The 26,446-nt window shown below is 36.8% G+C and overlaps 1 protein-coding gene across 1 annotated transcript; it reads left to right on the forward strand.

The window, feature by feature from the left end:
• Positions 1 to 6,627: 6,627 nt before the first annotated feature.
• Positions 6,628 to 7,599, forward strand: LOC121265718. The gene has a single exon (XM_041169405.1). It carries the CDS (start codon positions 6,628 to 6,630, stop codon positions 7,597 to 7,599), a length of 972 nt encoding a protein of 323 aa, XP_041025339.1.
• The last annotated feature ends 18,847 nt before the right edge of the window (positions 7,600 to 26,446 follow it).

Below are 26,446 nucleotides of genomic sequence, written 5' to 3' on the forward strand. Positions count from 1 at the left end.
GAAATATGTCTCTTGGTGTTCAAACATTGAACCTGACTACTGCACTACCTAGCCATTTAGCTGCCTCATGTGATTATAAATTTCAAATTTATCACTGCCTAGACAAACAAACATAAAAAGTAAATTATTAAAAATGATAAGTTATACTGCATATTATAACTTACATGTGATTAAAATCTGCCTCCACAGATTTAATACTGCATGAAATTTAATATGTTATCTAATTTCTAAAATATTTTCTCTTTGTTTGTAGCTACCATTCCAATGCATATATTCACAAATTCAGTTGCTTGGACACGGACAATAATGGAAAATCGCTATTTAAATTCAGTTGCTGTATTTTTTCAAATTGTAAATTATTATAATGTTTTTCTATTATAATGAATAAGAAATACAATTGCATCCATGATTTATTATTATAATAAATCTGTTTTATTAGCAGATTTAGACATTAATAATGGAATACAAACCGATAGAAACAACAAAAATAGCCACAAACGGAATGTATAGGAAAATACAATTGTATTCCTGTGCACTATTTTCATTGTTGATTTAAAGTTATTATAATGGAATACAAATGGACACAAATAACAGAAATGGATACAAACGGAGGCTTAATGGAAAGTTAATGGAAACACGAAAATTCCATTAAAACAAGAAAAATTCGTTTGATAGGCTCTTTATATATATAAAGAGATATATATAAGATACAAATGCTACAATGAAGTCTTACACTACACACCTCTAATTAACCGACATGTAATTTGTCATTCTAATATATTTAAACATATACATATTTAAGCATCAGGATAGAAGAGCAAAAATGACAAATCACATATTGATTAAGTGAATGTGTTATGTAGTATAAAGCTTCTATATAGAATTTCTATATATATATCGATTTGAAGTTTGCATAAGGATTTGAAGTTTGCATAATGCACTGATCATTAATCTCTATAAGGACTTTTCAAAGGTCAGAGGTTCTGAAATTTTCATTTTCATATAAATGGAAAAAGTCCTGCCCAATGTAGAAGCATCTGACTTATGCATGCCTAATCCTTTCATGGTCCGCAATTCTTTCCAAGTATAAGGAAATTCAGAAGAAAGGAAAAAAAAAAAAAAAAAACCTAAGTCAATAAGTTTCGGGTCTTTCTTTTCAAAAGTTATAAATTGGCATAATTAATTCCATTGTGATAGAAATATGAAAACATAGTTGCATTATATCTATTTGATAAAATGCCATAGAGAGGAATTTGGATTGAATTGAATTCATTTCATAACTTGTATTTCCTACAACACTACGGTAGAGTTGTGGGTCCTCAAATGTAGACCCATCAAGAGCACTAAGTTTGGTGGAGGTGTACATGGGCATAGATACGGGTTTAGAATTTTGCATATTAGTCCATGAGAGTAAGACCTAAATATAACAGGATTGTGACAAAAATAAACCAACAGAGGTTCTCGACACTTGGATTCCTAAGAAGTAATGTAACATTCCAAGGTCTTTTACAGGAAATGTAGAACATAAAGTAGTGATGAAATCAGAAATGAGAGATAACTTAGAAGCAGTAACTATGATATCATCTACGTAAACAAGCACATAGGTAGACACAAAATTTGAAGTGTTTATGAACAATGATGAATCAGAAATAAATGCATGGAAACCCATATCAAATAATTTCAAATTGAGCTTGGAAAACCAAGCCCTTGGGGCTAGTTTAAGCCTATAATTGGATTTTTTTAGTTTACAAACATGCTGAAGAAAGTCAAGATTTACAAACCCTACTGGCTGCTGCATAAAGACGTCCTCCTCTAGATCACCGTGAAGAAAAGTGTCCTGAACATCCAGTTGATGCAAAGGCTAGTGACATGAAACAACAATGGAGAGCAGCAACCGAATCGTGACGGGTTTGACAACGGGGCTAAAGGTCTCAGAGTAATCAAGACCAGCCTGCTGATGAAACCCTTTAGCAACAAGACGAGCTTTACGTCGCTGTAGGTTGCCATCAGCATGTCGCTTAGTCTTGAGAACCCATTTCGAGCTAAGAATATTCTGAGTGGGGTGAGGTTGAACAAGAGTCCATGTGTGGTTGTGTAGGAGAGCCTCAAATTCACTGGCCATGGCAGCATGCCAGTCAGCAAATTTAGAGGCTTCGGTGTAAGTGTGGGGTTGTTCAGGAATTGATGTAGATTCCGTAAGATGAGAGGAGGGTTTTGGAAAGAGTCACGGTATAGTACCATTGGAGTGCAACAAGGGGCAGCGAGTGTTTGTTTTTGCTCGAGTGATCATGGGATGGGTATTGCCAGTTGACGATGCAGAGGGAGATTGTGGAATCGGGCTGTGGGAAGAAGTATTAGGTTGGGATATGAGGTTTCTGTGAGTTGGGTTTTGACGTGGATGAGAATGTGAGGTAAGGTCAGTGGATGATGGCGGCGACACTGGTAACAAAGAAGAAACATTAGGGTTTGAGGAAGGAGATACTAACTCAGGATGTAGGAGAGAAGTTTCGAGAGCATGCTGAGAGAATAAGTTAGGTCTGAGAGATATGAAGGGGAGAAGTGTTTAATGGAGAGGAAGAGACTAAAGTTGGGCCCACGGGCCATGGGTTTGAGGAAAGCTCAGAGATTATGGGAACATGGAGATTACGTAAAGGGCCAGAATTAGGCAATGGTGGAGCAGAAGAAGTAAATGATGGGAGATCTGCGCTAGTAGCAAAGGGAAATGTATTTTCATCAAAGCAAACATCCCGTGAAATGTAAATGCGACCAGTGGGTGGATGAAGACAGTTATACCCTTTCTAATCAGCTGTGTAGCCAAGAAAAACACAAAGTTTAGAGCGCATGTCCATTTTATGATGATTAAAGGGACGTAAATTAGGCCAGCAAGCGGAGCCAAAAATACGTAAAGATGAATAATCAGGGACTTTATGAAAAAGAGTTTGAAAATGAGAGTGACGTTGTAAAATGGGAGTTGGCATGCGATTGATAAGAAACATATCAGTTTGAAAAGCATCAACCCAATATTTGATAGGAGCCAAAGACTGAGATAATAAAGACAGTCTGGTTTCTACAATATGATGATGACGTCGTTCAATACTACCATTTTGAGAATGAGAATATGGACATGTGATGCGATGAGAGATTCTAAAATTTTGAAATATTTTTGGAAGGGGGCGAAATTCACCTCCCTAATCGGTTTGAATTTCAATAATTTTGGATGAAAAGGTGTTTAAGACATATTTATTATATTTCATTTTGGATGTGAAATTCACTCTTCATCCTCTCTTTATCCCATAATGTACTAGCATTAGATAATTGAAGACTACCTATTATATTTCATTTGTGAACCTATCATTTAATATAATATTATGAGATGATGAGAAAATGGATGATGAGTTGATTTTTCTTATAAAAATGATTGTGTTTATTGTTACTGAAATCATGATGAGTTTTATCGCTTCTAGAATGCTTAAAAAAATAAATAGGAGTAAGTCATCTCAAAGCATTTTTACAAATTATATATATATTTGAGAAATGGTACAATGAAGTTTTACACCATATAACTCTAATTGATCAACATGTAATTTGCCATTTTTGTCATTTAAATATATTTAAACATACGTATATTTAAGCATTAGTATAGAAGATCAGCAAAAATGACAAATAACATATTAATTAAGTGAATGTGTCATGTGGTATAAAGCTTCTATATAGAATTTATGATATAGATATATATATTATATATATATACACGATTTGAATTTTGCCCAAGGATTTGAAGTTTGCATAATTTTGCATAATGCACGGATCATTAATCTCCACAAGGACTTTTCAAAGTTCTTTGACTTTTTCTTTAATTATAATTAGCCGCTTGAGCTAACTTTACAAATTAAGCTAGCTCTGAAGAATTAGGAAAAGGTCATTTATTCTACTCAACGCGTCAGAGGTTTGAAAATTTCAATTTTCATATAAATGGAAAAATTCCTGCCCATTGTAGAAGCATCTGACACGTATGCATGCCTAGTCCTTGCGTGGTCCGCAATTCTTTCCAAGTATAATAGTATAACAAAATAAGAAGTTCGTAGGGTCCGCAATTTTTTTGTTTATAATCGAGAGTGTCCGGGCCAGCTTGCGCGCACTTTAACTAATCCCACAGAGCCCTGAAGTTAATGACAAGGTAAACATCCAGTGACCCTAAGGGGACTCAAAATGGTGACCATTGGAGAGCAAATTCAAGACTGGACCAGCTGAGCTACCCTTAAGATTTTAATTACTATATTAATATTAGTATTATATACTACGTAGTAATATTAATATAAATATTACACAGCTAGCCGAGAATTAAGGTTTGTTAATGGCCAAAATGGCATAATTAATAAAAACAACGGTAATAATTTTATGAACATAATAATAATATCATATATTTATGCTAAATCAGTTGATGTGTTTGATGTAATGTTGCTTTCAACAACTTATTAAGAATATAATATATTCTTAAAATCTAATATCAATTAATGGGAATTAATTTTTTACATTTTTAACAAATTTTAAGTTACTAAAAATGTTAATGTTGTTACTTAATAGTTAAAAAAAAAAAAATAGTTTCATCAATATTTAATTCCATTACTTTTTACTTTAATAATCTATCCAACATTATTAACACTATTTCAGAAGTTTTAAAATTCTTAATAAATTGCTTTATTTAAAATTACTAATATGATGTACACATTTAGAAATAAAACATTATATATTTAATTAACGAGGAACAAATTAATATATAACATAGACATTTGGCTATAATTAATAAAACTAGCAACAATAACATACTATATATAGTATATAGCATTATATATAGTGTATATATAATATATATAATACTATATATATAGTATAGTTTATATATATGAGAGTGCCTTCCCATTCTCTGGGAGAAAGCGTGAGGTTCCAGTGCCTTTGTTCTACCAAAGGTTAAAGTCTCACCTTCTATGAGCTTGTGTAACGTTTTCTCTTTTCTGTTATTGGTATTTGGGTGGTGAGACGTAATGGAGGCTGAGGATTTGGCATCACGATGGGAGAGGTTACACCTTTCCAAAGAAGAGAGCACTTGTTTCCATTTCAAGCAGGAGAACACAAATGGAGAGGAAAAACGGGGCAAATACTGTATAGTGGGGAAGGCTCTGACCGAGACGGGAGTTAATAGCGAAGGTTTTAGGATTACAATGTCTCAAATATGGAGGTTGGAAGGGTGGGTGACCTTTAAGGAGCTTGGTGAACAATGTTTTTTTATCGAGTTTCAGAGGATAGAAGACAAAGAAAGGGTCCTGAGTGGACGTCCATGGTTCTTTGACAGACACCTTCTCACCATGATGGAGGTGGATGAGAAGGAATCCATAGATGCATTGCAGTTTCGTTTTGAACCCTTCTGGATACAACTTCACAACCTTCCACTATCAGTCATGACAGAAGGTTTTGAAGAGCAGTTTGTAGAGTCCATAGGCTCTGTCATTAGAGTTGATGCAGAGGCAGATGGTCGTGCATGGGGGAGGTGTCTTAGAGTAAGGGTGGCTGTGGACATCGACAAACCATTGCTGCGAGGGAAATGGTTAAAGCTAGATGACAAGCAGCACTGGGTTTCTCTTAAATACGAGAGACTGCAAAATTTTTGTTTTCATTGTAGTGTTCTTAATCACAAAGGAAAAGGGTGTTTGAGATCACGTACTGCTCAACAAGGAAATACACAGTCCTCAACTCAATTTGGTCCATGGCTTCGAGGACAACCCAGAAATACAAACATCTTTGATACCCGTAGATACGGTGGTTCTAAGGGCGGAAACAACCAACAGAGGGGCTAGCAAGGTGGAGAGGGCACTTTGGTCCAAGAAGTTTCACTGCACAATGTACCAGAGGCCTATTCGGAAAAGGTGGTAGAGAAAAAGGAGAAGGTGACAGCGGAAAATAAGGATGGAGGATTTCATGCAAGCCCACTTCAGCCATCAACAGAGGGCAAAGCAGGAGTAGGAACTTCTAATGATCCATGCCTCGGGAACATGTTTAGAAGCCAGGAGGTAAGTCAACCCTCTGACCATGCACATGTTACCTTCGTACAGGAGGGTGATAGGTGTTTAGAACCCTCTCTCCTCCAAGATAACCATGGTCCTCACGTGGGGATGGATACTGCAGCAAACCTAATATCAGGGACTTATAGCCCTCATGGACCTACGAGGGAAATATTTTTTGAAATGGGAATGCGAAAAATCACTAAAGGTAGTGTGGTGGCACCTACTGTTGAGGTACGTGGTTTTAAAAAAAATGATAAAAAAAAAATAGGGTGGTTTTGGATAATTTACATGGCAAAGATGTTACCATGGCATCGGTTAAAGTTAATGGTATGAGTACATTGAGGAAATGGAAAAGGAAAGCTTGTGAGTGTGTAACTAACACAGAAGGCAAGGGTAACTTGGTCTTGGCTGACATCTCAAACTGTACTGCGAGGAACAAATATGCGAGGGGTTGTAAAAGGAGTTTACCTATGCAGGAATCTGTCGCAAAGAAGAAAAAGAGATGCTATGACACCAAAGGAATTCCCATGGCTAAGGCAGAGGCTAGTTCCCAGCCCTGCCATCATCAATGAGCATCTTGGTGTGGAACTGCCGAGAGCTTGGGAACCCTCTGACAGTTAATGTCCTTAGGAACTTAACTAAGGAAAAGTACCCCAACTTAGTTTTCCTAGTGGAAACTAAATGCAGAAGGAATAGAATGGAGGTAGTAAGGAGATGTTTGCAGATGGATGGGTGTTTTTCAGTGGATTGTGTGGGGTTTAGTGGGGGTACTGCTCTCATTTGGAAAGAGGATTGGAGTGTTAAAGTCATCAATTATACAAGATGGCACATTAGTGCTTTGATCCAGGAGGAAGGAAGTGGACCAACATGGCAATTCACAGGTTTCTATGGACATCCTGACACAGGAAAGAGAAGCAGTAGTTGGCAATTGCTAAAGATGCTCAAACCAACTAGTTCTATAGCTTGGTTATGCGCTGGGGACTTTAATAAGATCCTCCAACAAAGTGACAAGATATGTGGAGCCAGTAGACCATACAAACAGATTGAGGAGTTTAGACAAGCTGTGGAATGTTGTGGTCTCAATGACATACAATCATATGGGCAGGAGTTTACTTGGTCGAATAATAGAAATGGCAGGGAATTTACCAAAGAAAAAATTGATAGAGCTCTTGGAAACAAGGAATGGAATGATCTCTATATCTATGGTGTATGCAATGTTCTCCCTGCCATTAAGTCTGATCATTCTCCCTTGTCAATTAGTTTACATAACACTAATCATGGAAGGAAGAATCGAAGATGGTGCTTTAGATATAAGATGGCCTGGGAACTGAAGGAAGAATGCCAGCAGGTGGTGAGTGAGGCATGGCAGAAAACTTGTACAACAGACTGTAAGGCCAAATTACTAAGGACCAAGCTTGAGCTATGCCAAAAGGATCTTTTGACCTGGAGGCAGACACTTAAGCAACAAGAAGATATGGTTACAAAAAGGAGAAACAAAGTATTGGGCACCTTCAAAACACTGGTACGAGTGAGCACTTAGCAACTATGAAACATATTCAAGAGGAAGTGGTGTACTCCATAACAACAAATGATATCAAGTGGAAGCAAAGAACGAAGCAACACTGGCTCAAGCATGGGGACAGGAACACTCAATATTTTCACATACAGGCGAGCCAGAGAAGGAAGATCAATGCAATCAAAAGCATAGAGGATTCTCAAGAAAAATGTGTCACTAGACAGTCAGAAATTGGAGAGGTCTTCACAGGTTTTTTCTCCTCTTTATTTACCACTTCCCACCCTTCATCTGTTGAGCACTGTTTGCATGCAATGGACACTAAACTAGATATGGACATGAAGACTTGGCTTTTAAATCCTTTCACTAAGGAAGACATCATAACAGCTATATTTCAAATGAACCCTTTAGGGTCGCCAGGTCCTGATGGGTTCCCTGCTCAGTTCTATCAAAAACACTGGGAGGTAATTGGTGAACAAGTGTGCAGTTATGCTCTTAACTTTCTTAATCATGGTGGCTCACTCAATGATGTTAATGATACATTTATTTCACTTATCACCAAAGTTCAAAGCCCCAAAAAAGTAGCTGATTATAGGCCTATCAGTCTCTGTAATGTATTATACAAGATTGTGTCTAAAACCATTGCAAATAGACTGAAAAATATACTGCCCCAGATCATTGCCCCTAACTAGAGTGCATTTGTACCTGGAAGGTGCATATATGATAACACCCTGGTAGCCTATGAGATTCTACACTCTATGAACTCTAGAAGGAAAGGCAAAAAAGGCTTTATGGCCCTTAAATTGGACATGAGCAAGGCATATGATAGGGTAGAGTGGAAATTCATTGAAGCCATCATGATCAAGATGGACTTTCCTGTACACTGGATCCATATCATCCAGGCTTGCCTCAATTCTGTATCTTACTCTATTCTTGTTAATGGAGAACCTCAACAACGATTTTTGCCTTCTAGGGGCCTAAGACAAGGGGACCCCTTGTCCCCTTATTTATTTATCTTATGTGCAGAAGCCCTCACTTCTCTTCTAAATCAAGCTGAGGCATGTGGCAACTTAACTCCTGTTTCAATTGGTAGAGCCCCAATCACAGTGAATCACCTTTTCTTTGTTGATGACAGCCTCTTATTCTGTCAAGCAAAGCATGAGGAAATCAAGTGTGTGCTTAATATCCTTTAGCTATACGAGAAAGGATCAGGACAGGTACTAAACAAGGACAAATCTGCCATTTTCTTTAGTAAGAACACTGCCCATGTAACTCAACAACAGATCCTGCAGCTAGCAGGTGTCCAATCCACTTCTAGTTTTGAAAGATATTTGGGCTTACGTGCTTTGGTGGGTAGAAAAAAGATTGCCTCATTCCATTCCCTAATTGATAAAACCTGGACTCGAGTTACTAATTGGAGGACTAAGTTTCTCTCTGCAGCAGGAAAGGAGATTTTGCTCAAGGCAGTCTTCCAAGCCATCCCCGCCTATGCAATGGAAATGTTTCTGCTACCAGCATCTATTACCAGGAAGTTGAATTAGATTCTTAGGAAGTTTTTGTGGGGATTCAGTTGAGACTCATCCAAAATTCAGTGGGTCAATTGGAAGAAACTCAGTGGAAGCAAGAAAATAGGAGGACTTGGGTTTAGAGATCTAAGATGCTTTAATTCTGCTTTACTCTCAAAGCAGGGATGGAGGATCCTTCAAAATCCAACATTCCTAGTGGCACAAATATTAAAGCAAAAGTATTTTAGCAAAGGTGATTTGCTTGAAGCAAAATTGGGGACATGGCCTTCCTTTGCATGGAGAGGCATACATGCTGGATTAACACTGTTAAAGAAAGGTCTCATATGGAGGGTTGGAAATGGCAAAAAGATAAACATTTGGCAAGACAGATGGATACCTTCACTACCTACCCAAAAGATCTTCACTTCTTGAGAAGCAGACTGCTGGTGTGAGAAAGTTAGTGATATCATTGATCCTCAACTGAAGCTATGGCAGGAATCTCTCCTCTTCGAAATTTTTACTCATCAAGAAATAGAGAGCATCAAAGCCATTCCCATCAGTTTAGGGGGGAGAGAAGACAAATTAATATGGCAGTTTACTCCTAATAACATATACATAGTCAAAAGTGGATACCACCTCAGCAAAGAAATGGAAAGAGAGCAAGAAGGGGAATCATCAGGCAGAAAAAGGGACTGCCAAGTGTGGAGGATAATTTGGAAACTAAAAGTACCTCCTGCCACCAAGGTGTTTCTATGTAGAGCATGCTGTGAGGCTCTCCCCACTCTGGCTAATCTGGAAAGGAGAAAGGTCGTAGAGGACAGCCTCTGTCTAATATGCAACCAAGAACCTGAGACTTCTGGCCATGCTTTATGGGGATGTATTAGTGCTAAAGACGTGTGGTGTCAAGGTCCAAAGAAAGTGCAGAAACTATCTCTCCAAAGTGATTTGATTTTCAATGTTTGGGCAGGCCTGGTTGGCACTCTTGATCCAGTGGAGCTAGATGAGGTTGCAGTCACAATGAGGGTGATATGGTCTAGAAGAAATGACTGTTTGCATGGGAAAGCTTTTAAACACCCACAGGAAGTCACAGATCAGGTCAGGACAGAACTTTTATCTTATAAGGAGGCCTTCAAACAGGAAACTAGTCTTAATTCAAAGCCTTTGGCAAGGGTTCATAGATGGACAAAACCTGCAGTAGGGATTCTAAAAGTCAATTGGGATGCAACTGTGCAATCGAGGGAAGGGAGAGTTGGCATAGGTGTCCTCATCAGAGACCATCAAGGTCTTGTGATAACTTGTATTTCCTACAACACTGCGGTAGAGTTGTGGGTCCTCAAATGTAGACCCATCAAGAGCACTAAGTTTGGTGGAGGTGTACATGGGCATAGATACGGGTTTAGAATTTTGCATATTAGTCCATGAGAGTAAGACATAAATATAACAGGATTGTGACAAAAATAAACCAACAGAGGTTCTCGACACTTGGATTCCTAAGAAGTAATGTAACATTCCAAGGTCTTTTACAGGAAATGTAGAACATAAAGTAGTGATGAAATCAGAAATGAGAGATAACTTAGAAGCAGTAACTATGATATCATCTACATAAACAAGCACATAGGTAGACACAAAATTTGAAGTGTTTATGAACAATGATGAATCAGAAATAAATGCATGGAAACCCATATCAAATAATTTCAAATTGAGCTTGGAAAACCAAGCCCTTCGTGCTAACAGAATCTTAAGAGGCAATGCCTTTGATGCGGAAGCCTATGGGCTACTTATGGCAACTGTTTTTTGCGAGGATCTTGGATTAAGAGAGTTCTGCCTGAAGGGGGACTAAAAACAGGTAGTGGACCAACTGAACCAAGATAGTTCCAATTGGAGCATGGGTGGATGTCTCATAACAAATGCTCAAACTATTCTAAATTCGGCTGCTGCTTGGTCAATTTCACATTTATATCGTGAGGCTAATATGGCAGCTCACACGTTAGCAAAGGCTACACTCGACTGCACTGAAGATGCTTATGATATTGAGATTTGTCCAACCTGTATTCTTTCCTTGGTTACTAAGGATATGAGTTAATCTTTTTTCCTTTACTTTGTACTATCGAGTATCTTGTAAGTGTTTGATGATGATTAATGAGATCAGGTTTATTATAAAAAAAAAAAGTTTATATATATAATATATAATACACTATATTCTATATATATAGTATATATGATAATATATACTATAAAATATAATATTTTATATTATATATAATATACTATATAATACATTATATAAATATATAATACACTATATATATACTATATACTATATATATATATACTATACTATAATATATATATATTATAATATAATATTAGATATAGTATGCTATATGTTATAGTATACATTATAATATATAACATATATTAATAATATAATTTAATCTATTATTAATATATTTTTGGAAATTCAATCGTGAAACGCTCGAACGTGACTCGGAATGATGTTCGAACGTTTCATGTATATAAGTCCAAGACCGAAACGGGAAACGTCATTTTCAGACCCTTACCGTTATCTCTCCACCATTGCACACCGCCACTAAACCGTCGATCGTCAAATCCCGCAACAACCATCGCCAAAAGGTAGACAACCCTATTTTGTCCTCTTACATGTTTTTTTTTTTTTTTTAAGATTTAGTAGGATTTTGTGTAAACTGAAAGTTAGTGGTGACCAGATTTTTAACTCCATTTTTCGACTACCACTGGTTGCCATTGGCCAAATGGTCATCGTAGAAAAGTTTCTTGAAGTGTATACTTCATTTCTATGGTGGCATTTGGTCACTTAGAACCATGGTACATGATTTTTTAGAATGGTTGAGCAACTATTCTGTATCGTAACGTTTAAACGTTTTGACAGAACGTTCGAACGTATGACGTTTCAATTACATAGCCATTATGCCTTCCACATTCGAACGTATATTTTGTACATTTGAACATTACTTTTCATAGTATTTACGTTCGAACGTTGAATGTTAACGTTCGAACGTACTACTTTTCAATTTATCCACTGTTTTGCCTTCCGCATTTGAACGACAATATTTTACATTCGAACATAAATCTTTTTAACGTGGAAGGCATAACGTTCGAACGTACCATATTTTAAAATTCTTAAGCCGTTATGCCCTTGATGTTCGAAAATGTATATCATACGTTTGAATGTTAATTGTTATGTTTCAACGTTAAACACATATGTGCGAACGTTTTATCTGAACATTCGAACATATGTTATATTATGTTTGATTGTTAATGCAGAGCAATTTAAAATTTCTACAAAAATTGCATCAATAGAACTAATAATTTTTTTTCCTTTTCTATTTTCAGGATATGGCTCATCCTTTGCATACTAGGAAATGGGGGAGGGAATGAGCCACTGAGGACACTGCTCGGATCAGGGCTCGTACTGTTATGGTGGAGCGAGAGGTCCTGATTAATGAGTTCGACGAGTTCAGATGGGAATAGACGAGCCTCAGAGATGTTTTCATCAGTAGAGATTGAGAAATATCTACACATTGAGAGGATAGGTATACCCCTCAATGGTTCAGAAGTTCTATATGGGATGTACTCCATGTCTTAGGACACATTCTCTCACCTCGTGACTGTATGAGGTGTTTCGTTTGAGATTTCATCAGGCCATCGCCGAGCTCCTGGGGATTCTTCGAGTAGTTGAGAAATCGACTACAGCTGACTCTCAGACTGGAGACACAAATGTGGTTCACACATCAATATCTGCACACGGCACACTAGATGGAGATGCAGACACTTCTGCATCTTCTACTGGCCTAGTTGAGCTAGTAGCTGATGCCAGAGATGTACACTGGTCAGAGGCCAAAGGTACTGATAGTGAGGCTCAAGATGATGGCCAAGATTAGGATTTCTACATCCTCACCGAGGGAGACTGCACGCAGATCGAGAGGAAGAATGCATTTAACCAAATACATCTGCTACCTTTCTTTCGCATGCTGTAGCTTATTGTTGCAGTAAACCTGGATCCTATGGCACATAAGACCACATTTAGTTAGATTTTGGCACAGTTTTTCATACGAGTGGCGCGTGGAGATCCCATCGATTTGCCACTACGCATCTTTGGGAGGATCTGTTACTAGGCGAGTATCATCTCTACGGACAACCTCCCATACGGTGTCATCATAAGCCGGCTATTACTTGCTTGGAGAGTGCCACTCCAGCCAAAGGAATGGGTCACAGATCAGATGAGCCCCTCGACATGAGCACGTATTGACATAGCATTGGACAGGCGAGGGGGTATGCTCGACGTCAGCCACCCCCTGTAGCGGATCTAGTTCCTCTACCGCAACGAGAGGGTATGCTCGACCTGCTTGGATTGATGCGATGATCTCACAGCTGACTGTGCATATCGATCGATGGAACATGGCTGTAGTGGAGTCTGTCACTAAGATAGCCCATCATGTAGGTATCCTCAAAGAGAAGGTTGATAGTTTGACTGAGGAGATGCAAAATACAAATTTCGTGAACAACGCGTTCGTTTGAGTGTTGTTTAGGAAATTCTATCATATTTTGTGTTTTGCTTTTAATATATGTACGGAACAATATTATTTAATATATCTATTATTTTTAATTTCAATTCTCAATCTTCTTTAATGTTAAATTTTTCAACTTTAATACTAAATCACTGCACTTCAAATATATATAAACATAAATATATATTTATATATAATTATATAATTATATTTTACAAATTGTGTATATATAAATATATATTACAATTTTTTAAACTTATTCACAAATTATGTACTATAAAAACCACTTAATTTCTAAATTAGTGTCATATTTAATTTAAATTTACAATTAAAATTCGAACATTAATTACTAAGATTCGAACATTGGCGCCAAAACATTTCACGTTCGCACGTAAGTAGCCACAATGTTTGAACGTATATGTGACGTTCGAACGTCAAAAAAATCTCATCTGTCTTTAGTAACGGTTTCCAAAAACCGTCACAAAAAAATATTTTTTAATGACGGTTTGGGGACTGTCACAAATTTTTAATTGTCACGAAAAAGCAATTATGTTGTAGTGTGGATAGCGATATTCAGTCAATTTACTTCATTCCATTAAGTTGGTATTTTGGAAGGTTTGCGTTTATTTTGTGGCTTTGTGGAGTCATAAATTAATTATATTGGAGTGGTTGATTTCAAAGAACGAGTTTTATGGTCATTGAGAATTTAGAGTTTATATATGCACTGTGAATTATGACTTTTAATTGACAAGAATTAATGGTGTATGGGCATTACTAGAATGGTAGAAGTTGTGACAGAACTACAAAACATGGATGAGGAAGCGCAAGCACGAGGGTCCCTCAAAAGTTAAGGAAGCCCGAAAGAGCCCTGAGCACTCTGCGGAGCCATCATTAGCGGAGTGGTTAGAGTCCGGGTTTAGGGTTCGCGGAAAATTTCATTTGCGAAGGATTAAACATTTTTTAGGACCTCCAGAAGATCTTGGAGACGGATAAGGGTCATTAAGATGTCTTTTGGGTATATGTCAAGAACAATGTATTTTGGATGTTTGAAAGTTTTCTACTGTGATTATGTCATGCTACTAGAAACATACTAGGTGCATTGCATGTTAACTATATAAATGAGGGGTGTGTGACTATGTGTTACATGTCCTGACGCTTTAGGTTTGGATGAGGAGTTGAAATGAAAGTTGAATAAAATATTGTGACAATATTATTTTTTTAATATTATTATTGTTTTGAAATTTGAAAAAGTTGAATTGTTTATTATATTTTATGTGAGAATTTATGAAAGTTACAATGATGAGATAAGATAGGATGGGTTGAAAGCCTCTCTCAATCCAAACCGAGTCAATCTCTGTCAAATTCCAAGCGAGGTCTGGGGGCGTCACATAACTTAATTATCTACAAATTCATGTTTCACAAGGGTCTTCAAATTCCAATGTTTACAGGGTCAAAAGAACTCGACAATGTCACAAATAAAAAGTTAGATAGAAAGTTCACTCAACACTTTGCTCAAGCGAAAATTTCAAAATTAACTTTTTCATTAGGGTTTGGACTCTTTAAATGGTCTACTCAAACCATAAGTATATATAGAATATGTGACGCCCCCAAATCCCCGCTTAGGATGTAACGGAGACTTGGAGCGTCAGGACATGCAACACAAGGTTACATACCCCCGTTCATGACAATTAATATGTAATGCATCCTAGTATGCAACTAGCAGTATACAATAATTGCAGCGGAATAAGGGTGATTAGTTATAACTCATGTCAGAAAGCATTAATATCCATCATAAGTTCAAACTTAAGGATAGAATTTCCTTGATACAAAATACTTAATCCAAGTTCTATGATTAGATCAACTGTTTCATATGCTTTGAAGTATGAAGAGACAATGTTTATGATGATCAAAATTATATCTAGTTTTCACTCATGGTCCAGCTCCTTTTCAACATCTATATCCAGCGGTCCTTCTTGTTCTTCCTCTACTGGTCCTGACACAACTTCTATCATTCCGGAGCGAATGATAGTGGGTCCACAATTGTGAGATTTAGTTGAAATCTCAGTAAGTTAAACAACCATATTTCATAGAGATAAGATATGCATAATTAATTATAGACATGAGATGCATGCAATGAAATGCAGGAAAAAAAATCCGTATTTGCCTCCCATCTAAGTTCCTCAACATTTTCAGGAAAAAAAAAAAAACTTTGATGCACTTTCTCTTTTAGAGAACATTTTCACTTTCTCATTTCAAAAACATGACATTTCGAAAGAGAACATTACATACCTCATTGCTTTCAAAAATCATAACATTCCATCGTTATTAAATCTATCATTAACATACGTATGATAGCAACACGATCTCCATATGCACTGCGTGCACCTACTGGTGACCGTAGCACAACTCATGTTGACACTACGTCTTTGTCTGCAAACATCATTCACAATGCATTGGTAATATAACATAATAGCATCATAACATCATAACATATACATCTATCAGCATTAGGTGTCATAACATTTGACTTCGCTCCGGCGTTCTTTTAAAAAGAACCTATTCGAAACCCATTGACTGCTCTTCGTCAAACAAGGGCTATCATTCCATTTTTACTCACTCCAAAGTGGATAGAGAAATTCCACTAGGATAAATCCCCATCCCAGCCTTTGGAGTCATGACAAAAATTAATTTCATGCTATACTTGAAAAATATATTTCATGATATGAACATTTCATATAAAAATGACATTTATAGATGCAATGTGCTAAAATGGTGAGAATTTCACATGTCATGTAAACAAGTAATCAAATGTTCAATGATGTATCATATGATGTTTCATGCTCAAAATGAAATTTATAATAAGAATGTGGCGCTTATACAATAATCATAAATAAATTATCTAAGAGTAAGTTAGAAGCTAACTTACAAACTTCCCGCGTTTGGAAATTTCATAGAATCTGAAATTAAATTCATACTAAGTTAGGATTTGTAGTACTACGAAAGACGTTAATCAAATGATTTCAAAAATAGATATTTACAAAAATGCCCCTAAACTCTCAAAAATTTCCACTAAGGCCGTAATATTTTACTATTTGTAAACAAATCTCAAACTTAATCAAACTTTATGGACCTCATATTTTTCGTATTCTAAAACTATCTATACCCTTAAAATTGTAAAATTTCAAAGTGGAACTAACTCAAACTTACACAACCTGTGGCATGCACTCTAGTTGATGCCTAAGTGTGATTTCAACTATTGATCCCTATGAATGCATGCATATGAAACTCTCTTTAGTCACAAATAATCACTATAGTCGTTAATGACATGATAAAGGCTAAATCTTAGGTGAGCAAGTTCATCCCAACACTTAATCATGGCTAAAAACCTTAATCTTCATTAATCCTTCATTAATGAAGCATGATACTCTTAGCCTAAATAACCAACGCATGCTTTCAAAATTCATCCAAAACATGTATTTTCATTCTTATCCCAATCACAAGATCTTCTAAATGCTCATTGATCAAGCCTAGGTGAAATAAATCAAAACTTTATAAAATAAGCATGATTTAATCAAAATCGTGCATGCTTGATGATCAACACAAGGTAGAATTAAAACATATCATGGCATGCTTCTAATCTCAAAATTAAACCTTTAATGATCATTATAAGACATTAATAAATCATATCGAAACATATTTAAGACATGCCATATCTAAATTTCCACTTAAAACAATTTAAACACTTAAACCATCCTTAATGAATCTAGTTTTGAATTAAGCATGGTAAGTGGTAACCTTTTCTGAACTCAACCAAAATTCGCTCCAACACTTGAAAACAAGGCTTGACTTGCAAACTAAGATCAAGGTCAAGAAAACTTACAAATTTCGTAGCCCACTCAAGCTCCTAGCACAAGAACTCTCAAGAACTTTTAAGAAGAATCAAACTCACTCACTTTCGGTTTCTCTAAAAAGTAAGGGAGAATATGGCTCTCTATGCTCAAGGGGGGCTGGATATGAAGTTTGGAGGAGATGAGGGCATGAATGGGCCTTTTATAGATGGCCAAGAAGGTGGAGGCGTGGTCCAAGGGGATTGGTTGAGGTGGGAGGTGGTGTAAGAAGCTGAAATTTTCAGATTGTCTTCGTCAGCTTGTGTCACCTTGTGCAGGGAGAATAGTGGCCTGAAACCACCATGATTTCTTTCCCACAGTTGCTATACTACTCCTGTGGATGGTAGTCAAGTCTTGGTGTAGAGAAAATAGAAGAAAAACCAACAAAACCAACCATGGGGCTGACGGGTTCAAAGTGGTTTTCCTTGGACAGATTTGTTCATTATCTTGACTCATCTTCTTGACTCATCATCATGACTAATTTGTGCATGTTTAAGGTCACTTCTTAAAGACTTTTTCAGGTGGTAGAAGGTGGAGGGTTGGCTACCAAGTGGTCATGAAGGTGCAACTCCAAGAAGATGATGCAATATAGGGTGGTTGCTGAAATGGAGTTGTGCACAAAGGCCATTCAGTTTTGGTGCCTTCTTTGGGTGGAAAACCTGGTCAAAGACTCATGATGGCCATGAAAGACTCTTGGGGATTGGGTGGTGATGGTGGTGTCGTGGGGTGGGGTGGTTGAAACTCAACCAATTTGGTTCCCACTGAATTAGTCATTTAGGTGCAATCGGTTTTGGTTATTGGTTTGGTTTTTGAAACCAAATTTCATCCAAGGTTTGATCAAGGTTATAAGGGATCATATGAGGTGTAAAAGTACCATATTACCCTTGAGAAAAAGGCCGAAAAATATTGAACCTAAGGGCAAACAGTCCATGCACTCAAAGGGCACACATGTGTGCTAATTGGTGTAGTTTTTATATGTCATTTCTTCTAATGACATGTATGGAGGTTTATCTAGGGTCTTAGTATGATCTAAGAGTGATGTAATTGAGTAATAAAATAAGAAAAATTTCAAATCAAAAGGTAAAAAAAGATTAAGAAAGAAAATTTAGCTCTAAAACATGGTTTAAAGATCACTAACAATGAGTAAGTGGATTAATGGTCTTAACCAAATTTTAAAACTTAATTTAGGTACTTACAGTATGACAAGGGCTTAAGGAAACCCATGGTATGGTGTATTGGACTTTGAAATTGAAAAGTGAAATGGAACAAAACAAGGCTTTGGGCCTTGTGGGCTTAAAAGGACCATGAGTGTGGGTCAAAGGCTCATGGGCTTTTGGGTTTAAATGAATGGGAACCTTGTTTCTAGATTTTGAAAGATTAAAAGAGACCTCAAGATCCACAAAGATGGGGCTTGAAAGGCTTACATTGACATAATTGGGCCTTGGGTCAAATCTATACCAAGCTTGGCGCAAAGGCTTTATGCCTTCCTCATATTTGCCAAGGCTATCCTGCCAAGTCTTGCACTCTTATGAGGCTTATTTTAGGGCTTCTAATGATTGGCCCATAAATGTACTAAGGTTCTAAAGGCCTTAGGTCCCTCACTACGAAAGGTGTCCCGTGGATGAATTACTTATGGTCTTGCTTCTCTAATCCTTCATGCTTAATAAGTAGGTCCTAATAACTTCACTCTTACTAAGTTAGACCGAATGACCATATGTCCTTTTCATTGGGTCTGTTTTCTAGTGCCCTCCAAGTAAGGCTTAAAACTTTATATCTCCCAAGTTGGGCCTAAAACTTTTTAACATCTTATCCTTAGCCCATCACATCATTAGTGCATTAGATGCATAAAGTCTTTTGACCATTAAGTAGGGCCTAAAGTCTTATTGCCTCTCTTAAGCCTTTATATCCAAAAAGCTTGGACACTTAGTAAACCACTCTTTGGGTCTTCTCCAATTCCATCAAATACTTATACAAATTGCTTAGCCCATTAATGTGGCAACCATCCAATATGCCATGTGTCATTCCCTTATGGACCTCTTAGCTTCTTATTTTCAAAATTAATAAAGCACTAAAACTTCTCCAAAATAATATTACTAACCAATCAAGCTCTACAAATTTCATTTTTCCTCAAAAATCAATATTGCACTAGAATTTTCTAAAAGTTCTTCTAAACCCAAAGTATACAGCCTTTTTGCCAACTCAAGTATCTAAAATTGTTCTTATTCTAGAATAGCTTAATCCTAATTAACTAGGATTAAGACTACTAAGGTTGAGGCCTAAGGAGCCTTTTAGAAGGGGTATTACAGAATAATATGTACAACTTCTAGGTCGTCGAGAGAGGCCAAAGCTTTAGTTTTCATTGTATTCTTGATAGGAAATCATAAAGAGCTATATGTGCATTGAAGATCGATTCTCTCTAGATAAGCAAACCTCCATCATATTGTGCTCGTGTTTGATTACTATTGAGTCCATTGGTATGGACATGTTCGTTGGCCGGAAGGAGTGTTGGAGATTTTGAAGGCATTTTCAAATGAGTTTCCACTTTGTTACCAAAATTGATGTGTTGATTATTTATTGTGATTTGATTAATTGATTGATTGATTGTTAATTTAAGTAGTTCAATAAATTTGAAAAACAACTATTCACTCCCCCCTTCTTGGTGTATTTGGGATTTGAATCCTTTATTTTTTTAGTTTTCAATCTATTTATCAGGCTAGCTAGTTTGCAAGTTAATTAGTTTTTCTTTTATAATTCCTTTTAGGAAAATTTGGCATGTAGCCTTTGTGCTTTGCAGTGGTATGTAATCTATTTATCAAGCTAGCTAGTTTGCAAGTTAGTTTTTTTTTTTTTTGTAATTCCTTTTAGGAAAGTTTGGCCTGTAACCCTTGTGCTTTTCCCCAATGCAAATTCTGCTTAGGAATAAACCCTATGGTACCACAAACTTGAAATTTAGTCCATTCGTTACAAATTTCCACTACAACACAATTACTTTTTAGTGACGGTTGGAAAATTATGACAGTCCCCAAACCGTCACTAAAAAGTTTTTCTGTGACGGTTTCTAGAAACCGTTACTAAAGACAGATGGAATTTTTTTTACATTCCAACATATGAGAAATTTACGTTTGAACGTCATATATACGTTCGAACATTGTGGCTACTTACGTGCAAAACATTCATGTTTTGCACCAATGTTCGAACGTTAATTGTAAATTTAAATTAAATATGACTTTAATTTACAAATTATGTAATTTTTATAGTGCATAATTTGTGTACAAGTCTAAAAAATTGACTTGTATATATTTATATATACACAATTTGAAATATATAAATATATATTTATGTTTATATATATTTGAAGTAATGCGATTTAGTATTAAATTTGAAAAATATAATATTCAAGAAGATTGAGAATTGAAATTAAAAAATCATAGAAATATTAAATAATATTTTTCCTTACATATATTAAAAAAATACAAAATATGATAAAATTTCGTAAACAACACTCAGATGATAGCGTTGTTCACGCAACTCATACTCTGTATCTCCTCAGTCAAGGTATCAACCTTGTCGTTGAGAATACCTACATGATGGGCTATCTAGGCGATAGACGCCTCTACAGCCGCGAGCGAGCGATCGATCGATTAATCTTACGATCGATATGCGCAGTCAGCTGTGAAATCACCGCATCAACCTAAGCAGGCCATCGATCTCCCGCAGATGTACACGTCGGCTGCTGATTACTACTCCCCACATGACCTGGCTCAGGCTGCGTCGGAGGAACTAGATCCTCTACAGGGGGTGGCTGACGTCCCCTCACCTATCCAATGCTACGTCGATGCGTGGTCATGTCGATAGGGCTCATCTGATATTTGACTGGCCCCTCCAGCTGGGTTGGCACTCTTCAAGCAAGTAATAGTCAGCTGATCAGGACACCGTATGGGAGATTTTTCGTGGAGATGATGCTCACCTCGTAACAGATCCTCTCAAAGATGTGCAGTGGCAAATCTATGGGATCTTCACGTGCCACTCGTATCAAAAACTGTGCCCGAAGCTGACTAAATTTGATTTTATATGCCACAAGATCCACGTTTGAAGGCTTTCTTCCTCTCGATCTACAAGCGGTCCCTTCCATTGATGATTTAGAAATCCTCGTCTTGGTCATCATCCCAAGCCTCAAGACCAGTATCCTCGGCCTTTGACCAGTCTGCATCTCTGGCTGATGCTGGCTCAAATGGGCGGCCAGTAGATGATACAAAAGTGCCTACATCCTCATGGGGTGTAGCGTGTGTAGATATCTCAACTTTTTGATGAATCCTAAGGTGCTCGGCAATGACGTCTGGTGAAATCTCAATGGAAACACCACGTACAGTCACAATGTGAGAGGATACGTCCTGAGGCATGTCACACATCTCATATAGAACTCCTGAACCATTGAGGGTATACCTTCACTATCAATGTGCAGATATTTTCCCAGCTTCTACTGAAGGAAACATCTCTGAGGTTAGTCTGCTCCCGTATGAGTTCGTCGAACTCATTGATCAAGACCTCTCACTCTACCATAACAGTACGAGCCCCGATACGAGCAGTGTCCTGAGTGGCTCCTTCCCTCCCTCGTTTCCTGGTATGTAGAGGATGAGCCATATTTTGAAAATAGAACAGGAAAAAAATTATTTACATTGATGCATTTTCTGTGTTAATTTTAAACTGCTCTGCATTAACATTTGAACATAGTAAAAGAAACGTTCAAACGTTCAGATAAAATGTTCGAACGTATATCCTTTATGTTCGTAAATAAAAGACATACGTACGAACGTATAACATACACGTTTGAACGTAGGCACTAAATATATTTAAATGACATACGTTCAGACATTTATGTTATACGTTCGAACGTATTTGTTTTACGCACGAACGTAAATGATGCAAGTCCGAACGTTGAAGCATAGATAAATTTACAAAGTAGTACGTTCGGAAGTTATAATTAAATGTTTGAACGTAAATGTTACGAAAAATAACATACGAATGTAAAACAATACACGTTCGAATGTAGAAGCCTTGATGATTATGCAATTGAAACATTGTATGTTCGAACGTCTTGGTGAAACGTTTGAACGTTACGATACAAAATGACTGAGTCGACTCAATCATTATTGGAATCTCGAAATCAAGTTACAAGGTTCTAAATGCCGAAATGCCATAGTAGAAATGAAGTATACACTTCAAGAAACTTTTCTATGGTGACTATTGGGCCAATGGCAAGCCGTGGTGGCTGGAAAATAGAGTTAAAAATCCAGGTACCACTTGGCTATTTTTAAACAAAACCAAACTCAAATCTCAAATAAAATACATGTTAGAGGTTAAAAGATGGATACCTACCTTTTAGTGATGGTTGTGGTGGGGTTTGACAGTGGCGGTGACAGAGGAGTGGCGGCGTGCAAACGGAAATGACTACAAAACGGTAAAAATGACGTTTTGCCGTTCTGTTTTGGGCTTATAGATATGAAATGTTTGAATGTAATTCTTAGTATGTTCAAATGTTTCAAACTATTGACTATAATATATTATATTATTAATATATGTTATATATTATAATGTATACTATGACATATAACATACTATATCTAATATTATATTATATATTATAATATAATATATAATATATTATATATATAGGATACATTATAAACTAATGAAAATAACATTAGAACCTCAAGCTCTTATTACTAGCCCAAAAGGATATATTTTATTATTACAATATAGTACACAAAATTCTAGTGTACAAATTCCTAAACAGATTAATTGGAATCAAATTACTCTTCCTAATGAATGACAATTAGATTAATTGGTTTTTTTGAATTTGTGAGTGCTAGTTATATTTCTAAAGTTTAGCAATATGTTTATACATGTTGTTGTGATTTTATGCATACTCTTGAAATAATTATGATTATTGTTTGTGAATTTTGTGAATAGTTTGTGAGTTTAGGGTGTTCATTTTTTAATTAATATGTGTAGAAATATTGTTGCGAGAAATTTTCTACTCGATTTTTGCACGGGCCTCTGCTGATAGTCGTGGTTATATTAAGTGTCCATGTCGAGGGTATAAAAATTTGTGTACAATAGAGTTGGATGAAGTTGGAAGTCATATATTTGTGAATGGTATGGATATGGGGTATACCCGATGGGTACTGCATGGTGAGCCGTATAAACTGAACAGTCAGCAGATGTATTGGTCGATCATCACAATTATTTGCAGCACATGGATGATGATTATGAGATGGAGGAGATGTTGGGTGACATTGGAGCGGGGATGTTTATGGATGAGGTTGACAATAATGCCTCAAGTGGAGGAGGGACTGATTGTGAAAATTTCACTTCAATGTGGGAAGATGCAAAGCGCGAGCTTTATCCAGGCTATACAAAACATTCCAAAATGTCGTTTATTATGCAGTTACTTCACATTAAGTCATTGTGTGGGATGTCGACGAAAGCAATAAACATGGTATTGGACTTATTTAATGAGGTGCTTCCCAAAGGGTCTGCATTGCCCAAGAACTTTTATGAAGCAAAATAGTTGAGAAAGGGATTAAGATTTGAGTACAAGTCCATACATGCATACAATAATGATTGTGTTTTGTTCTGGAAGGAGAACGAGGAGAAACAAGTATGTCCTGTATGCGGAGAGTTGAAGTGGAAGGGTAAGAAAAACGTGTCGGTTAAGGTGTTGCAGTATTTTCCCTTGAGACCTAGGTTGTAAAGACTATATATGTGTAAGAAAATAGCTCACGATATGAGGTGACACGAGGAGAAAAGAGTTAAGGACATATAAGGCACCCAGCTGACTTACTTGCGTGGCAGTCTTTCAGTAATCAATACCCAGAGTTTGGGATGAAAGCTCATAACGTGTGTCTGGGATTCACAACTGATGGATTCAACCCTTTTGGGATTATAAGTACAAGTTATAGCACTTGGCCCGTAGTGTTGATTCCGTACAATCTTCCACCATGGAGGTGCATGAAGGCACCCAACTTTTTGTTAACTTTACTTATCCTTGGCCTGAGATCACCTGGGAATGACATTGACGTATTCATGCAACCGTTGATGAAGAGCTGAAACAGTTATGGGAAACAAGCGTTAGAACTTATGATGCATTCACGTCGACATATTTTCAGATGCATGCTGAGGTAATGTGGACCATAAATGACTTTCCAGCATATGAGAATCTTTCCCCTTGGAGTACAAAAGGGAAGTTAGCGTGTCCGACGTATAATAAAGAAACTGCTAGTGAATGGTTAAAATATTCTCAGAAGTTGTGTTTCATAGGTCATCGACGTTATTTACCAGCAAATCATGCATGGAGAAGAGAATGTGTTAAGTTTGATGGGAGAGTAGAGGCTAGAATTGAACCAAATGAGTTGTCTGGGGAAGAGATAGTGGAACAACCGGTACATGTTAGAGCGACCGATTTTGGCAAAGGTCAGGGAAAGAATAAGAGAAAACAAGGCGCAGTAAAATTGAATTGGACAAAGTGTAGTATTTTTTTTGACTTGCCGTATTAGTCGTCCTGCATATTGCAACATAGTTTGGATGTAATGCACATGGAGAAGAATATCTAGGATAATATACTAGGTACATTGATGAGCATTAACAAAAAGACGAAGGACACGATCAAGACAAGGAAAGATCTTGAGAGAATGTGAATTAAATATAATCTACATTTGAGGGTGGAAAGCAATAGGGTGGTCATGCCGCATGCATGTGTTACGATGACGAGGGAGGAGAGGATGGATTTCTGCAAATGGTTGCAAGGTGTGAAGTTGCCAGATGGTTATGCTTCAAATATTGGAAGATGCGTGAGTCCCGATGACTGGAAAATCAGTGGATTGAAAAGTCATGACTGTCACGTATTTTTGCAGAAGTTATTACCTGTGGGAATTCGTGGGAAGCTGACGTCTAATGTACGTGTCGCCATATCCAAACTCTGTATATTTTTTTAAGGATTTGTGCGCTCGGGTAGTAAATCAAGATGTATTGCTGAAATTGGAAGAAGACATTGCTACTATACTATGTAAATTCGAGCAGATCTTTACACCATCATTTTTTTATGTCATGATCCATTTAGCAATACATTTACTACGAGAGGTACTGTTAAGTGGACCGGTGTAGATCTGTTGGATGTATCTAGTTGAAAGATATGTTGGTCAATTGAAGCGCACTGCTGGGAATAAAGCCAAAGCTAAGGGTTCAATAGTAGAGGCCTATATACACGATGAATGGTTAACATTTCGCTCTCTATATCTTCATGGTGTTGAGACATGATTTAATTGTTAAGAGCGAAATCTTGATCTTGTTGCTCCGCCTCCTCGTGAGCTATCAGTATTTTCCTAGAATGTATGACATTTGGATGGACAAACGGGTTACGATTTAATTGATAGAGAGTTGGGTAAAGTTTAGTAGTATATGCTAAATAATTGCCGGGAGATTGATGATTATATCAAGTATGTCGTTTCATGCTTCAAATAATTCTAGTTTTCTTGAAGTTTAACTATAATTGTTGTACTCAAAATATACTTCTTTTGTATTTATCTATAACAGTGAGTACATGGACAAACTTAGGATGGAAGGCATAGAAAATATAAGGGAAAGACACAAGGAAGAATTTCCCAGATGGGTTGAAGAACGTGTATAAACTAAAATTATATATACATTATATTTTGAAACTTTTAACTCTGGGTAACTTTTAATAAATATATACTATTTCAATTGTTAGATTTTGAAATAACATGCTCGTGATCCCAAATGAATTTCTTCTTAATTGTATGCATTGGCCCGTGGTCCTTCAAATAGAGCACTTCGAGGTTATAGATTACATACTCTGGACCTTGAACGTAATAGAAAGACTCAAAACACTGATGTGTTGGTCAAAGGGAGTCATAGA

Source organism: Juglans microcarpa x Juglans regia, chromosome 5D (genome assembly GCF_004785595.1).
Source record: "Juglans microcarpa x Juglans regia isolate MS1-56 chromosome 5D, Jm3101_v1.0, whole genome shotgun sequence".
Lineage (NCBI taxonomy): Eukaryota > Viridiplantae > Streptophyta > Magnoliopsida > Fagales > Juglandaceae > Juglans > Juglans microcarpa x Juglans regia.